At 44.9% G+C, this 17,856-nt stretch overlaps 1 protein-coding gene across 1 annotated transcript in view; it reads left to right on the top strand.

Annotated features, from left to right (window-relative positions):
- The window catches only part of wwox (WW domain containing oxidoreductase), a 141,506-nt gene extending 126,170 nt beyond the window's left edge, over positions 1 to 15,336 (top strand). The window contains exon 9 of the mRNA XM_069686635.1: positions 13,895 to 15,336. Coding sequence (XP_069542736.1) covers positions 13,895 to 14,086 — 192 coding nt within the window. The 3' untranslated portion in view covers positions 14,087 to 15,336. The remainder of the gene's footprint in view (positions 1 to 13,894) is intronic.
- Positions 15,337 to 17,856: the final 2,520 nt, after the last annotated feature.

Below are 17,856 nucleotides of genomic sequence, written 5' to 3'. Positions count from 1 at the left end.
AAATATGAAAAGTTAAGGAATGAAGAAAGAAAGAGATGTGAGGATCGAGCAAGGAGGGGGAGGAGGTGAGGGATGGATTAGGAGGACAAACACGGGTGAACCTGGCTAGTGGAGGTCACACTCAGCCTGAGGAGACAGGTGCCTCCAGATTAGCCTCCACATTAATGGCCTTTACTTACTCACACACACACTTACACACACGCAGTGCTGGAGAACTCTTATACCACAGGGACGCGGACCTAGTGAGAACACAGCTCTGACTCTCATATCCTATTTATACACCCTTTCCTGTACATTACAATCCTATTTAGCTCGCCCTGCTTCCTACACAATCCTATTTATGGACTCGGCCGCACCCCGCCGCCACCCCTCATCCCCCTTCCACTCTCCAAATCCTATTTGTGTGCCCCCTCCTCCTGTATGCAGGTGCCATCTATCCAAAAGGCTGTGATTCAGATGACTGTGTGTGTGTTTACCAGTGATTTGTGCGTTAATGTAGCTTTGAAATTGGAGTGTTCCACCCAGGAATAACAGCGTTCTTGGACTGTTTGCAAACATCAGTCAGGTGTTCTGTGGCTAACTAAGGATCCTTTTTCCTCGCATCGTTATGCACGCAGAGGAGAGAGTGTCAGATCTCTCAAAGGTGAAGAAATGAAGGCGCTTTCTGATGTAACGCGTTGCTCAGCCCTCACTCTGCATTCATAAAATCATGTCTGTGTCTTCTGTCCCGTCCCATCTCCACCTGTCCCAGTGACAGGCCTCTTATCCTCCATTAGTCTATTTAAGTGCCCGTCCACATCACGGGCCTGTCTCCACCTGACTCCCCCACCTGTCACTCAGCCGGCGTTATGAAAGCATCCTCATTCTGTTTGATGGTGGGAGATGAAAGGAGGACAGCAGTCAGGGACCTGGTTGGCCTGACAGACCGGATTAGAGTAGCCGATCGCGGAGGAAAGAGGTACGAGGGAGGAGAGGGAAGGGTGAGGATGTTCCTGCCTAACTGGATTTGGGGAGGGGTTGAAGGAAAGGTGTATGTAGAGCAGGGGTCTGTGCCTGTCTTTATTAGGAGGAAGCAGAGTGGGCGTGGAGACTGGTGTGCCTGTTCTTATTAGAAAGACACATGTTGGTTGCCTCTCCGGTTGCACTTGAAGGAGCCGTGTCTCGGAGGTGATGATGAGCCAGCAGCTAAAAACTTGCAGAAACACAATCTTCTCCTGATGAAACGCAGCGGAGGACACACAGAGCACAAGGTTAAACTCAACTCCTCCTGCTGCTGCTGCTGCTGCTGCTGTTTCTCCTCCTCTCTGTAAACACAGCTGGATCAAGTTACATTCAGAGGGTTTCAAACAAGTGATGTATGACGTCTCCCATTTGGCAGACATTTTTCTCCAAAGCCAACACCAGAGTGAAATAGTGTGACTGAGCTGAATTTATTAATCATTCAATTAACTAAATGTTCCTTCTTGGTTTGGTGCAGATGAATGGACTGTCAGTCTTTAATGCAATCTAATTCTCAGCACACCTCAGGAGAGATGCTGAGAACTTAACTGCTCCGCAACTCTGTCATTTCTCTCACCCGCTCGCTGCCTTTCCACCTGCATCACTCATTCCTCTGTGCGCTTTTGTCACACTCATTTTTTCTTTTGCTTTATTATTTCTCTAAGTCCAGATTCTACCTTCCTGTAGCAACAGTTTAAACCTCTATCTGTGTCTCTCTCTCACCTTCCCTCTGCAGATAGAGTCCTCCTCTGTGTCTTTGGGGCCGGCTGGTAAAGACAGTCGGGGCAGTCGATCGTATCAGACTATCAGGCCAGTTCAACCATAAATTACCTGCAGCTAACAAAGCGTGCCGCTGTAACTATTACACAGGCAGTCAAAGTCACCCCGGCCCACACGGCTGGGCTAAACACTCTCACACTCAGACCAAAGAGAGTACTTTGGTGAATCTTGTAGGCTGTTCGCTGATATTTCAATATTCTTAACATATAACTTGAAACACAGACAGTGAAAAGTTTGATGCAGTTTACGATGGCGATGATGCTCTGCGCTCCTCTACCTGACGCTCCTCTGCAGACTCGTCCTGCACCGTAACAGAGGCAGAGTATGTGTTCGTACAGGGGGAGTGGCTTTGCCAGTTTTCAGGTCAGATACTTCAGATGACCTTACAGACGGTCTTACGCTGTGTTCACATGGATTCAGGCAGACAAGAGACAGCAGACCGGATATCATTTTAGTGGACGAGAGCAGGGCTGTAAAATGTGAGATTGCTGGTAACGGTAGACGGCATTGCTGTCCAAAGTAAAACATGTTTAACTTTTTGCCGTACGCTGCAATGGAATTTACCACCGGATGTTACGTACCGCCCTCACACAACAAGAAAACATGAGCGAACCATATTATAATACAATTGTCAGTTACAGCTACAAATATTGGAATAATTACATTAAATGATGACATGAAATAAATGTATTGATTATGTAGTTAATTCAACATCACCATAGCAACACCTTGTCATGCATGTTTCGTTTTGCTGTCCTGCCCTTCCCTCAGAGTGCTTGCTTGCTTCTCCCGTGCCGTCCAGAAGGTGCTGTCCGTCTGCCTGAATCCATGTGAACGCGCCATTACTCTTTTGCTTTTTTTTTTAAGTTGCATGCCAAAGCTTTATTATTAAAGCAAGACAGAGCAATTTGTTTGACATTGTTCTAGAAAACTGCATTAGCAAAAAGAACCATTCAAATCCAAGTAAAAGCTTAAATATAAGTAGGAAAAAAATACAACCTTAATCAAACTTTATAGCCAAAATTGATGCACACAGCTTAGAGGGCTGCTCATAATAAAGAATATCCAGTAAAGTAATTTTCAAAATGTTATATATATCACAATTTCTCTTTGATACCTGCACTTAGAATAAATTAAATACGCCAACTGTCGATGGTTGTTCCTTTTAGATGTTTTAAGGCAAACAAAATATTTTTCAATCACTGACTGGTATATCTGAAAGGTCTATAACCCACACTGTCATTAAGCACAACCAGTTAACAGAGATATAATTGGTATTACAAACGTATGCGCAGTTTATATGGGACTTCCTGGAGCTGCTAGTGTCCACTGCCCCTGTGTTTGTTGTGTAGAGACAGAGCTGTGTGTTTCTCTCCCAGCTGTGTGCAGCTCTGTGTTATTGGCTAATTGAGAGCGTGTTCTGTGCTGCAGCTCTGCCCCGGAGGTGAGTGTTAGCACACACACACTGTAGCAGGACAAATGAGAATACACCCCGCCATCTGCCCAAGAGAGACACTCCCTCGCCCTCTCCTTGTCCCTTTACCCTTCGCCCCCCTCTCTTTTTACTCTTTTCCTCTCATTTTTATTCCTCTCCTTCATGCCACCACCGCTTTCTTTTAACCCTTTCACCACTCACCCACCTCCTCTCCGCACATTTACTATTCCTTATACCATATTAACAGTTTCCCTCTCTTTGTACCACCTTAATTTACCACCTTTCTGCCCCTTACCTCTCTCTATCCTGAGTGAGTCAGTGGGAGGTGTGTGTGTGTGTGTGTGTGTGTGTGTTTGTGCTGTGATGTGGGGGTTCAGGCTGTCGTGTTAAGGTGTTACCGTACTCCGACCGCAGACTTTCAGAATGTTCCGCGGGCTCGATCCATAGGGGCTGACACCGAAGGTGACCCCCGGTCGGTAACCTTGGAGACCAACTTTATTAAAATGAATTTGAGTAGAGGGGCCGTCCTGACAGCAGCATAATTACATCGCAGAGCATCAGCACTAATTTATGCAGCCTGCATTCAACCGGTCAGGAGTGCCGAGATGGGGTCAGCTTGGACACACACACATACTCACAGGACACACACAGTCGAACATTGACTCACAAACACACACACATACACACATGGATCAGCATACCAATACAAAAAGGTAAATGCAGGTTATTTCACTGCATAATGCGGTGGCACATCCACCTGTGGTGTGTTTTAGTGCTTTGAGCTTAAACGTGTGTTTGAATGTATGTGTGCATATTTTAACTGTGTGTGTGATGTGTGCCAGAGAGAAGGTGCGTGTCAGTATATTTAGCAGTGTTATAGAGACCGGAGAGCCATAGCCTGATAGGTCAGGGTGGCTGCTTAAAGGCACATCAAATACAGACAGCAAACGCACAGAAAAAGCACCACATGTGTGTAAATATGTTTCTCTGAAGAAGCAATAAGCACACTGACAAAATAATGTGTAAACATTGTCGCTGTTTTAAAGGCTCGACCTTTTTTTTGCCAAATGACACTAGATGTCCTCATTTAAACCATCACTGATGAAATTCTCTCAGGCAGGGTGGTAACTGATTTTAGATAATTTAAAGGTAGAACAACCTACCTTTACTATTCGATAACGACGTCTCAGAGGCTCACTGCGGCCCTCTGGGTGTTTTATGCCCCAGGAGGTGAATAACTTCTGCGCTTATAAATGTTAAGTTTTCTTAATTCCCCATACCTCCACATTCTTTCTTTCTTTAAGGGCCTGTGTCCACTAACAGCGTTTAGTGCGCTGGCAGCGCCCACAACCTCAATTTCAGAGCGCTTCTCACCGGAGCTTATACTGTTGCTAGGTTACGAAAGTTATCTGATGGCTTTTCCGCTTCCCTTGGTGGTGACAGCCTGTTTAAAATTGCTTTGTATGCTTAATACTTGATTTTATTCAAGGGAGTTTTGCAAAGAAAACGTTGATACAATGGAAAGGAATCGTGTCCTGGCATAGGCAGCAGCTTTACACTTGGAAATTGTAAGCTATGTTGATATCCGCTATCCCGCCCCTTCTTGATTTTGATTGGTTGGTGAGGGAGAAGTGACATGGACGAGCGCAGCGGTGTCACAAAAGTTTAACTATTTTCAACTGAGAGCACAGTAACAAAAAACAGCTGATGGCGAGGGTGTTCTTAGAGGGTGTTTTTACGCTGAAAACACTACATTGGTTTTGTGTACAATATAGGCGCTGCAAGCTCTCTCCATCTCCACCCTGTCATATTGCCCCTCATTCACAGGTTTCTCTCTTGCCCATTGAACACACACACAAATGACTTCATGTGTTTACTGTGACCCATTCAATATCAAGCTGGTTAAATCATCATGACCCAACCCAAACTATTTGGTTTGTTGTGACAGCTTTTCATTCAGAATATAACCAACACTTTGTTATTTTTAATCCCATCATTCATGCATTGATCAGGAAGCCCCTCTGCGCTCATTAGGCTCCATTAACAAAGATCTATAATGAGGAAAAACAATCCTAATAATGCGTCGATGCTTTTCTTTCCGGCTGCAACAAAAACAATCCTGTCATCCTTTCCCTGATCTTAGCTCAGCTTCGAATCTGATGAAGTTTCCAACCCAGCAGACAAATGTTCTCCTGAGCGGCTGTGCAGTGTCAGAAAGCAGAGAAGAAGAAGAGGTCAGGCTGTAAAGAATGACGATGGTTGGACATGGATATAAGTCACAGCTCCGGTTGTAGCCGTTCTGACCAAGGGCACGCTAATCTCTCCCATTAGCACATCTCTCCAAGTCTCTCATAACATTACCGCTAGCTGCTCTCCTGTGACATGTTCCTGCTGTGTGTGTGTGTGTGTGTGTGTGTGTGTGAGAGAGAGAGAGAGGGCGTGTTTGTGTGAGAATGTGTGTGAGAGAGACAGTGTGAATGAGACGGACTGCTTCTCCTGTGTGTGTAAGTGTGTGCGTAATGACAGTTCAGCTAGTTGCTCTCTTGTGAAAATGACACGTTCCTGCCAAATTAATATCATTACTATCAGAGTTTAATGGGCCAGTGCTGCCTTCTTATTTAAAACAGAACATCCCTCTCTCGACCTCCAGCACGAGGAGGAAGGAGGGGGGCAGGAGAAGAATGGGTTAGACATGAACAGGCTTTTTTTTTTTCTCCTTCTACTTCAGCCGAAGAGGAAGATGAATTTAAGAGAGTTTAAAGATGAGCTCGGGAGCGAACAAACAGAAAAAGCATCATTCAGCTGTGGAGGAAATATTTTAGGCATCTATATTTTAGATATCTATTTGCAACTGAAGCTCGTTTTGTGTGCGTGAAGTGGGACTACTTTTTCACACTTTCTTCCGACCATGTCAGACTAAAAATACATTTGCCTTTCTGCTTTGTGTAATAGCTTTAAAATCTACTTCTGTGGATCTTTTGGGCTTCCTTCCCAGTTGTGATTTTAATTTAACAAAATGCCAGAGATGTTGCAACGTGTTTGCTGTGTTCGGGTAACGCTTGGAATTTTAAAGGCAGCTTAGAGACGTCAAGATTTTGGTGCATTTTCTTTCATAGCTTGTCTCACACTATATCCCTCTCTGAATGTGTTTCATGTGCTTTACAGTAGGTGTGTGTACAGTACGAGCAGTCTGTCGGCGTGTCATTCCTCACTTGGAGTCAGCACTGTGATAATGAGTTCATTTGGAAACACACTCTGCGGGCTGCCTGCGCATGTGGCCACATGCATGCCTGTGTTGCACATACGTGCTTATTTGCACACTCTGTATACACCCGGATATGACTATTGAACACTATATTGTACGTGTGTGTGGTACGTGCACACCTGAAAATGTGTGTGTGTGAGAGAATGTGAGTGTGTGAATATGTCAGGTTGCCGCAGGAGACCAATTAGCTGGTGCATCAGTGAGGAGGTGAGCATGCACACACCTGTGTGTGGCCCTATTACACCAGCTCATCACACACTCGCATAGCGACACACAGACAGCATCGCTCTGCTCATAATAGAAACATAGTGACACTCACAGTACATTGACCATATGGAATAATGACTTGGCTGTGTCAAACTGTCAGACGTGAGTCACCAGCAGGCCTTATTCCAACCAGGTGTTACTAACTTAACCAACTTTTGTGAATTATGGCTTATCTTACTGCTGCTGAATGCTTGTCCTCACCAATATGTCCTCGACATTTCAGCCTTTTCTCAGCTAAAAAACTGCACGCCGTGTGTGCCAGAGAATCGGTTCAAACTTTGAGGTGTCGCGCAATCAGGTGAGAGTGAAAAAGGCGATCACAGCTAATAAAGCAGCCGGGCCTCTTCATGTATAATTCAGATCTTTTATGGTGGGCTCTGCACCCATATGGGCGTGCTAAAGGAAGACTAAGGCCATTTCCAGCCAGAGAAAGGCCCTTTTAAAAGCTAATCCCTGTGCCAGAGTCCTGCTCCTTTTACTGCTCCTCTTTAATGAATAGGTGTCCAATAAGGCCTTTTATTGTCTTAGCATATGTTGCTTTTATTAGGGGAAAATAATTAGGTTGTGCGGATCACTTCGGAAGTCCTCTCGCAGGATAAAAATGAGATAGTTTCACAGTCATTGCGCAAGTCCTTCTGACTCCTCATCGTTTTCCCCTTGGATGCCTTGCGTCCTAGCTCCCTCACCGCCTCCTCTCCTTTGTCTCCTTCTTTGCTCTTCTTGTCCCCTCCTCTCATCGTTATGCCTCCCCTCCTCCTCTTCCTCATGTCCTTTGCATTTCCTCCACCTCGTGCCTTCTCTATTGTTCCCCGGTACACGGAGGCATTAAATGTACGCAGCAACGTCGCATTGGACTGCACACACACACACACACATACACACACACACACACACACACACACACACACACACAGCAGATGAACAATCAGAGTGTGACAGGAGGCTGCTGATGACTGACACTCGCTTGATCTTATCTGGCGCAAAATGGGGTAAAGAGAGGGCCGCAGAGAGAGAAAGTGCAGGGGGGTTTCTGCTGCGCTTTGTGTTGTCTTCCCGTCACTCCTACATAGTTTATTCCTCCGCTTCCTTCTCTCTCTGTCCGCTCATCTTCTACTACATCACTCCCCTCGCTTTTATAGAGCGTCAGCAGGGCTCGTCTGTGATCAGGGACCCCCAGGGACAGAGATCCATTTACCTGAAAGAGGTCCTACTATGACCGTTTACCCATGAGACCCCAGCGACAGTCGCACCGTGTGCCCAGTTGTGTAAGTTATGAGAGTGGATGGGGGGGTGGGGGCTGCAGATGGTTGATGGAAAAGAAGGGGCCGAGGTAGAAGCAAAGGGGGGCAGACAGATTGAGAGGGATCGAGCGGGCGTATTGAAGGAACGGAAAGAGAAGGAGGGAGGGAGGCCGGTCCTTCCATCCTGTCCTTAATGCGCCCCTGGGGAGCCCCCTGCCCGTAGGTGAGTATTAGCCCTCAGCCTGTGGGCTAATGGACGGTATGAAATAGAGTTTAGTACATACAGATGACCAGGGGGAGACTAATCGCTGGGGAGACCCACTATGAGGAGAGCCGGTCATTCTCCGAGGGTCTGAACAAGCTCTCAGTCAGATTATGGACCTGATCCCCCTCAGATAACGGCTTCAGCTTACATTCAAGTGATTACATTGTAGATTATTTTATCACCAGTACTAACAATATGCACAGCACCTCGACTGATCTGACCTTTGGCTTACCTCCGTCAGGGTGACAGAGGTCACCGCAGAGTGACGCGCTGAGTGTCAGGGTGCTTTCTGAAGTGTGTGCTGAGGTGTTTGAGGTGCTAATCTCTCATCGTGCATGAGTGATCAATCTGTATGGAGGTATAGCTTGTTTATCTGGCGTTACCCAGAGTTCCCTCTACAGCTGGGCCGGGCACGCTCAGCTGAGCTGTCAGCTCGCAGAGGTTAGCACGGCTGAGGCCGGAGGTAGCTCCACACACACACAGGTCACACACACACACACACACAGTGTTTGATTTCAATGGTTATTTATTAAATGTAAAATATCTTTAGCACAGATTAAAAATCAGACACCTCCATCTATTTTAAACATCACAGGCTGAAAAAAAATCACAATCCCTTTTGGATTCCCACTTTGAGGATAGCGAGTCACGAGGATGGGCAGAGGGCTGAGGCAAAAACTGCACTCCTCCTGATCCCTTTAAAGAGCTACGAGCCGGGTAACACGCTCCTAATGCAGGCTGTAGCCTCGTTTCATGGGACTGTTTAAAGTAAGTTTTATTCACCAAGTACCTTTTTAAAATTTCGGCATTGAAGCAGATAGAGAAGAGAAAGAAAATCGGTAGTTTTCATGTGACTAAAAAAGGGTAAAACTGAATTATTAAACTGTGATTGACAGCTTACCAAACTTCAATGAGGCAGAAATTATAGAAAAAAATTACTTTAACTTCCAACCAAAAGCGTTTTCTTGCCCCACGTCGTATCCACAGGGCTTCCACATGACAAGCGTGGACATATGCTGTGATGATCTGTGGTTCACGCCAGGAACCGAACTTCTCATATTGTGTCCCAGGCATAAATATCTCTGCCAACATTAAGCACTGCTGCTGCTGAGCTGGAGTGCCATCACAGAGGTCAGCTGGTGAACGCACCCCCCTCTCTCTTTCTCTGCTCTGCCTCAACCCTCGCTGCTGTACAAATGCCAACCGACAACAAGTGACACAGATGGTGAGCAGAAACACAGACGGACAGGCAAAGGAAGAGAACCACCCACAGGAGTAAGAAAACAGGAAGACTCTACACACACTGTCCAAGAGAGGATATTGCCTTACAACCCATTTATTTTTTTATTTTTTAACCTTTTTATTTTTCTACTTTTTTAAATGATTCATTTTTTTCAGCACATGCCATATGAGAATTTGGGGATTATAAAAGTACCTGAAAGAATTGCTAGGTTTTCAGCATGCATAGCTGTTCGTATTTACAGGGTTCCTATGTACAGGGAAGGGCCAAAAACAGACTGCTCTACAGTACTGGGTTTATTTACATCCAGGTCAGAGGGAGAGGTCAATGCCATAACTACAGATGTGGGGGGGGGTCAAAGGTCACATGCATAGGGTCAGAGATAGCTCGTACGGCTGGGTACAACTCGGAAGATGAAGACACAGAACAGAAACACGGCAAAGTAACATTACTGTTAATTCAACAACATCACATCTCCCCCCACGTCCCCTTTTTGCTTTTGAATACGCTCAATAGGTTTTCAACAACTGATTATTGCGTAACACTATACAAGGAAGGTTCTATTGCAAGCCCGCGAGGTCCTCGGGTAGTGAGTCGATACAGAGATTGGAAGACTTGGATCTGATCCCAGAGCAGTTCCAGAGCCGTAGTGGAGGATCCCAGGCTTAGTGCAGGCTCGTCGCTGCTTATTGCAGGGTGTTGTCAGAGTATTCCTACAGCGGTTGGGAGTGTTGTTATCGCCTACATAACCCGAAATATACACAGAAGGAAGGAAAGTCTGCTCTCGCTTGGTCCTGCTCCTTTGGTTTGTTGTATTGCTGTGATCCTTTAGTTTTATTACAGATGGATTTAGCAGTTTAGATTCATGATTGCTTCAATACACTTTACTTCTGTCCCATCTTTCCCCCCTCCCAATGTCAGTGTGTTAGTAGCAGAGCTGTTTAACTGTCAGGGAAGTCTCAACTTATTCATAAAGTCCTGGTCAATTTAAAAATCGTCAGTGGATTCTTTTACGTCTCTGAATGCTGACTGTGGTCATTAATGACATGGCACTAGTGAAAAATAAGAGTTTAAACCCGAGAAAAGTCCCCTAAATGAAATTACCGTAAAATTCGATGTATAAGACACACTTTTAATACATTTTTCTTCACCAAAAAATGGGGCTGCACCCTATACCGGTGCGACCTAATCTAGCTAATGCTTCGTCGCGGACATGCGCCGTCATGATCGCCAGTGCTGCTGGCATCCTCACAACAATCAACATTAAAATGGGCTGCTAGCTACCGCAGCAGTAGCTAGCAGGATTGCAAGCTCGACATGGCGATAACAGACAGATTTGCGTGTGTTTTGAATGAAAATAAATTTAGTGTTGAAATAACTTAAAATAATTGAAATACAGGTTTTTATTAATAAATAGCGATAGAAAACTTATTTCCCTCTGGGAAACCTCCAAAACAGACTGCGTCTTATATTCTGGATTTTACGGTAATAAGATATTTTAAAGAATAGTAAGACATTTAGTGGCTTTGTAATTGTATTGGTAAAATTGAAGCATCTTCTCGTACAGAAAAGACTTTGAGGACCCAGAGTAAGAGATTTGATTTGGATCCATGTGACTGGCATTCTGAATAGGCCAATTGCACAGCAATAGGCAGGACAGAGGATTTAATTACAAAGATGAAATTACCTTAATTTACTAGAGATGGCATATTGCAGCTTCTTATTATTATCATGTTATTATTGAGAGTATAGTCAGTACGTTTCAAGTCGAGGTCAAAGTGGACAGCTCTGGGAAGAAGAGAGCGTCTCCGAAACAGCACAGATGTTTCTGAAAACTACTGTACAAGGAAGTGATTCACATTAAGTTGCAGAAGATAGAACGACACAAATCCATTGGTTTGTAGACGGACACATTTACAGGCATAATCTACAGTTTCACAGGAGTTAGAAACGGCTGTTAATGCATGTGATGCACACTGGTTCACTGGTTATTACCGTTCATGTAGATTGATCTGAGTGTTAACATGTGGCTCGTGCTCGTGTGCAGGCGCATGCACGTGTTCAGGCATGCACATATGAATACTGTATGTGTTCATGTGTAATGTAAGATTATTTATGTTGTTGCACACCCCCTCTTGTTCCCGTTCTTACTACCTCGCACGCCACGTGGCTCCTATCTGCAACACACACACATACACACACAGTGATAGACGGCTGTGGTGGGTGGTGGAGCATGTTAATGCCTAATCTCATCAGCTTTATCTTCTCCAGAGGTCACAAGGTCAAGTGGTGAGGGGGATGAGCTAAACACCAATAAGATAGCACAGCTGCATGCACTGCTAACTGCCCAGAGGGAAACAGAAGGACAAACCTTTCTATGAAAATTTGAATTCTGGGAAAAATTATAGAAGACGTCTTTATGAAGTCGAGCCGTGAACCTTTGGATTATGAACATGAAAGTTTTTTTATCACTATTTCCTCTAACAGCAGGACCAGTGTTTGGTACCAGGACACAAACAAACTGCTTTAAAAGTCAGCCAAGTTCAAGGGGGGCGTCAGCGAGTCAGAGCTGCTGGCACTGAAATCTTCAGTGAAGTTAAAAGGCATTTAGCTTTCAGACGAGCTAAATCAGATGCCCTAAGCGAGGGGGAGATGAGTTAAACTGAGCGCGTGTGAACCTGCATCTCGGAGACACTGCTTGGCATTTGTCTGTCTTTGATATGGCGACATGTGATGTGGATGAAGTTATCGCCCCGCTGGCAGGTGAGACAGACAGCGGCACACAGAGAGATGCTGCCCTTTCATCTGCTGTTTACCAGCGCTCTCATCACACTGCACTTCAAACACACTCAATCTGCTGCTGCTGCTGCGACGCTACCAACCAGCGCTCCTCCTGGCGGAAGTTTACTCAGAGGGGGTTGTGCGTGTGTGTGTGTGTGTGTGTGTGTGTTGATGAGAAACATATTTCTTGGAAACTGGTTTGTGTGTTTTTTGTTCGTTGCATTTGCATTTCTGTGCATATTTTTGTTCTTGCATGTGAAAGTGTGAGTGCTTTAGATCTGAATGGATCTCTGCACTTCATGTGTTGGTCTCACAGCTGCTTTAGGAAGCTGTTCAAACAGTTGGCATGTAACGCGGCTCCATTATGCATGTTTGTATGTTTGTTTGCGTATATGGGGTTGTCTCACTGTGTGCCAGTGCTCTGTGCTGAACATTAGTCCTCAGTCTTCACAGCAGCGTACCCTCCTCTCCCCCCCCCACCACCACCACCACCTCACTATCTCTGCCTCTCATTGGGAGATAAAGCGTCGAGCCATTTCATGTGGCCGCACAGAAGTCGTCTCCAGCCCAGGAGTTTGCGGGGAAGCTGTCACAGCAGCTTTTAGCTGGAGCTGCAACATGAAAGATCCCTCTTTGAGCAGTTGGGTTATGTGTGTAATTCTCTCTGACGTGTTTATTCTGCTGCAGTTTCAACTTTCATTTTCAAATGTCACAGAAATCTCCCTCCCCCACAAGTATATCCCTGCTAATTACTGACTGATGGGACGGGTGTATTAGAGAACTTAGCAGGTTGCGTCCGAATAACCGAGACGTTACTTTTACACGGCATGAAGCAGAGTCAGTTTTAGTGTCGAGACTTGAGTGATCTTCAAATTTGCCTTAAAAAAAAAAAAGAGAGGACTTACTGGGGAAGAGCCGAGGGCGCGAGCCTTGTTGTGTATGTGTGTGTTTGTGTGTCGGGTGTGAAAAATATCCATAACCAGCCCACACCTGATTGAAACATTAAGGTACAGAATTGTACTTGCATCATTTCCCGTACGTGTTCTCATGGTTGAAAGCCTGGCTGAACCACTGTACACATCATGTGAAAATATACATTTTTATAACCATGGAATTAAAACCTGCTCTTTTACACATGTACATAAAAGCTGTGGCTCCCCGCTGATCACCATCCAGACACAGGCTGGTGTCATTTATGTTCTCGTCCATGTTCTCCTCTGTGAGTGCGTACATCTGTAGCTTTCACATGGTCCCATATAGCCAGAGGTCCTGTACACACCAGGTAGAGAAATAAATAAATAAATATATGTATATAAATATATGTACATCAGGGGGTTATGCTGTTCTCATGGTAATATGACCCAGTCGTCATGGGCTGCAGGGGGAGGGGAGAGACAGCGTGTGTTGACACTCTGTCCTGCTGTCTCTTTTAACTGTGTGTAGGTGTATGCGTCTCATAAAGGACATAGCCTCGTTGTCCTCTCTCTTCTTCTCTGGACAGGACACGTCCTCGTGTCCGTGTGCGAGTTCTCTATGTGTCGTCTCCTCCTGCAGGCTGACGTTATCTCACGCCCCGCCAGGCTGAACTCGTATCTCTTTCTGTGTGTTTCTCTGTCCACAGCAACAAGGGGCGGCCACCACGGTGTACTGCGCCGTCGCTCCGGAGCTGGAGGGGTTAGGCGGCATGTACTTCAACAACTGCTTCCGCTGCATGCCGTCCATGCAGGCCCAGGACCAGAGCAGCGCCGCCAGCCTGTGGGAGCTGAGCGAGCGGCTGGTCGCGGAGAGGTCAGCGGGCATACAGGCCCTCTGACGGACAGAGGGAGGAGGAGGAGGAGGAGGGGGATCAGCTGAAGGAAGGGCAGCAGGTCATGGTGATGTCCTCTTAGGTGTGAACTGAATAAAAGGTAACTTTACTCTGACTGTTCTGTACAAGAGAGCTGCCAAACCACGGAAGTCCATCTGGATGTGTCACGTCACTATGGGGGCTAAAACACACTACATATACAGCACAGGAGGGGTTCATATACACTCTACTGAAAGGCTGTGTTCAGCTCTGCGGTGGTACTTTACAATGGGAGGGGAGGGGGGCAGAAGATTTTAGATGATTTCAGGGACCTGCTAAAGTTTTTCTTTCTCTGTTTGTCTCTGTAGTTTTTGTAACTCTCTCAAGTCTGTCTTAGCAACAAGTACAGGGTTACAGGGTTTCCTTATAAGCATACACTCTGTGGCATCTTATTCCAGCGTTAGTGTACTATATGGCAAATAAAAGTGTCCTCCCGAGTTATGTCTGTATATTCCGTATCCTTGTGTCTAGTTCTACGTAGATTGTGACGTTTCCTATTAGGATACAGAGATCGTTGGTTGTGCAAAATCTTTTTGGGCGTACAAGAAAAAAGGATTAAGGGGCATGTGACACTCAAGGTTAATAAACACACTAGAGGCATGATTATAATGGCTATATACATTATTCTGTAATAATTTTATTTCTTATCAATGTCCCTATTCCTTTTCTGTACATTATATACAATATCCTGATTTCTGGGCATGTGCTAAATGGGTCTTATTTTGTATTTTTGCTATGTGACTCAACCTAGGTGTTGATAATCTAAACTCTGGTAAGTCTAAATTACAATTTGGAGGCATTTCTGGGATGATCAGTGTCCGTTTGAATAGCAAATACAGATGGCGGAGGAGTCCAGGACCTTTAATTTCTGTGTTTCTCTCCAGAAGAATGCGAGTGATCTCAGTCTCCTGTTGTTATTTTATCATCGTTGTTTTAATATTGAGCTCTGGCTTGGGGGGGTTGCTGTGGATTGGTTGCCCTGAAGCCGCTGTTGGGACGCTTTTGAGACGTTGTGCTTTATGGCAGTCTGAGTGCCGTAGGTTGCTCTTGAAACATCAGCAGTCCAGAATCATGATATCTGTAAAAAGAAAAAGACAAAAAGAGAGAAAGGCAGGGTTTAATAAAAATCTGTTTTGCATAAACGTGTGTGATTCTCATTTTATACACAGAAGGTCCGTTCAGTCTGAGGCCATTAGGGGGAGATGTTTGTGTAGGGAGCTGACAAGTGAGAAGCACTGAAGTCTGATGAACCTTTATCAACATTAAACAGTGTGTTTGATGATACATTAAATAAAGATATAACCTTTTTTTTCTCCTCTATTTTAAACATGGTATCTTTATGTCAGACCAGACGGATCAACAAGCCGACCTCACAGATCACCTGCACTCTCACACATGGACCGTCTGCTACGTGATTTGACACAAACGTAACCACACCTCTGAGTTTCTCCACAAGTTCTGACTGATTCTCTTTTCCTCCATATGATGTCTCTCTTTTCTGTCCCTCCTGCGCACACTCACTCACAGCACACACACTCACACATACAGTCAGAAACACGCCGTGCCTTCACACAGACGTGGCCTGCACAGAAACTGATACCGGTGTCCTGCCCTGTTATAATCTGTACTGCAGTCAGAGTACAGGTGTCTTATCACTGTCCTTTCACAGCACAGGACATACCTGGAAAAGAGATACAGCACACACGCACACACTCTGAATGTGTGTCATATTTACTCAGGGAGGAACGGCGTGAGAAAACATCAGATCACTTCATAAAACTGTTACACTGGTGTCTAAATCATCACATCTTTGTTCGGGTGCAGCGTGCTGCTGTGACCCCTCAAGACAGTTAATCATCTAATTAATACTAAATGATTTTGCTGTAGTCATATTAAACAGAAGCAAACACCAAGCAACAATGATGAAAAATATTAACGATAACAAAGGACTCCTCGGTCGCTGTCCATGGTGCTGATCAGGTTCTACCTCTGTTGAAGTCCATAGAAAGATTTAGGACACAATTTCCCTGCATGCATCACTTAAAGAGCACACTCCCTCTGTGTGTTCAGTGTGCATGCTGCTGAGTCTTTACAGGAGCCTCTGTGAGAGTCACCTCCCTCTCTGCCTGGCTCACCTCTGAACAGACTTATTTCCTGCACAGTAAACATGTCGCCTGTTTTGTTTCCCCTCTATCTGTTGTTAGATCCCAGCAAGTTATAAGTGAAGTCTACCCTTTGGTGTTTGTTGTGTACAGATGTAGACTTCCTGTTTGGCTTTGCCACTCAAGACAACCCCTGCCTCTCAAGTTGGGTATGACTCCCGCATTTTGACACAATCCACTGCTATTTTATCCTCTCACACCTAAGTCGTCTGTAATGTTTGCTCTCTCTCTTCCTCCTTCCTGCTGAAGGTGGAGGTGTCAATCTGGGAATCATATAAACAAAGAATAATCTGAACTGTTATTGACTTTATATGCACAAACTGATGTCTGTGATAAAGGCTGTAGTTTGACTTATCAATCTTTGTCCATTTCACAAAGTATCTAAATGTATACAAACATATCAACATTTCAAATAGTGCATTTACATCCGTAGACATCCCCATGTTGGCCAAGCCTGCAGGTTCAGCTTATCAATGACAACTCTATAAAAGAGGAGGACTAGAAAACAGACGGAGCGATTGAGGAAGTCTTCGATTGGAGGGGCGGACTCGAGACACAAAGGAGAATCTACAAGAGAGCAACAAACAACCGGACGTCGGCGCGGCTGTGCACTGCAGTGGCCGATCCCTGAGTGAGGAGGGAGGGTCCTGCCTGGCTCTCATACAAAGTCCTATCGATCAGGGCCTATCGGAATCATCTGATAGCTAATCAATACGCTACACTTCCTCTCAGCGAGCAGCGGGGAGAGAGAAGCGCGGCTCTCACAAGAGGAGGACCTTGATCCTTTGACCCCTCGGCCCTGCACACACACACACACTTTCTCTCTGTCTCTCTTCATTCCTTCCTCTCTTTATCACTCCCTCTTACAGCAGCAGTACAAGACAATATAATAACCTAAAGCCGGTGCAAACCAAATAACCAATATACATTCGAATGTTATTTTAATTAGTTGCATTTACAGTTGATTTTTTTCCCCTTCACCGACTTTATTTCAATTTGGGCAGTAATTGTTTACGAGTGACCATTTCATTTTCCATTATTGTTTTTATTTCTCCTTGTGATTAATCCCTCCTCTCAGAGAATAATTATGAGAGGATTGATTTGATTACGCCTTTGTTCTGCTCCTATCGGCTCCATTGACTGAGGGAATGCCATGTTGCCATTTCGAGCGGATATATTTAATGATCACAATCAATGTTAAAGCTCTCTCTAGACTCAACTAACTCAATAAATATCTGCCAGGAGGAAATTTACCATCTAACTACAGCCGGCAATAAAGTCTTACTCTCTCGCCCCCCCCCTGCACTCTTCCCATCGCTCTCTTTTGAGGATGACATTGTGATTAAAACGGTTGATCAATTTTCATAAAGTGCCGCTGTAGAGTCGATGGAAATATTATTTCCTTTCAATATCTGCATACTTGCTTTGCTTGCAGACTAAGATTACATATTATTTTAACCGCTGCGGCAAAAGAAGAATTAGTCGATCATTCCCTCGACTCTTTTTTACTTAATTAGGACACTTTATTAAAAAGGAAAAAGCTGCTTGTCAAAATAAAATCTCTTTATTTTGCAC

The sequence above is a fragment of the Semicossyphus pulcher genome, unplaced genomic scaffold (assembly GCF_022749685.1).
Source record: "Semicossyphus pulcher isolate SPU_LCO1_2020_fin unplaced genomic scaffold, fSemPul1.0.p SCAF_8, whole genome shotgun sequence".
Lineage (NCBI taxonomy): Eukaryota > Metazoa > Chordata > Actinopteri > Labriformes > Labridae > Semicossyphus > Semicossyphus pulcher.
This window is presented reverse-complemented; position numbering and strand designations above follow the sequence as displayed.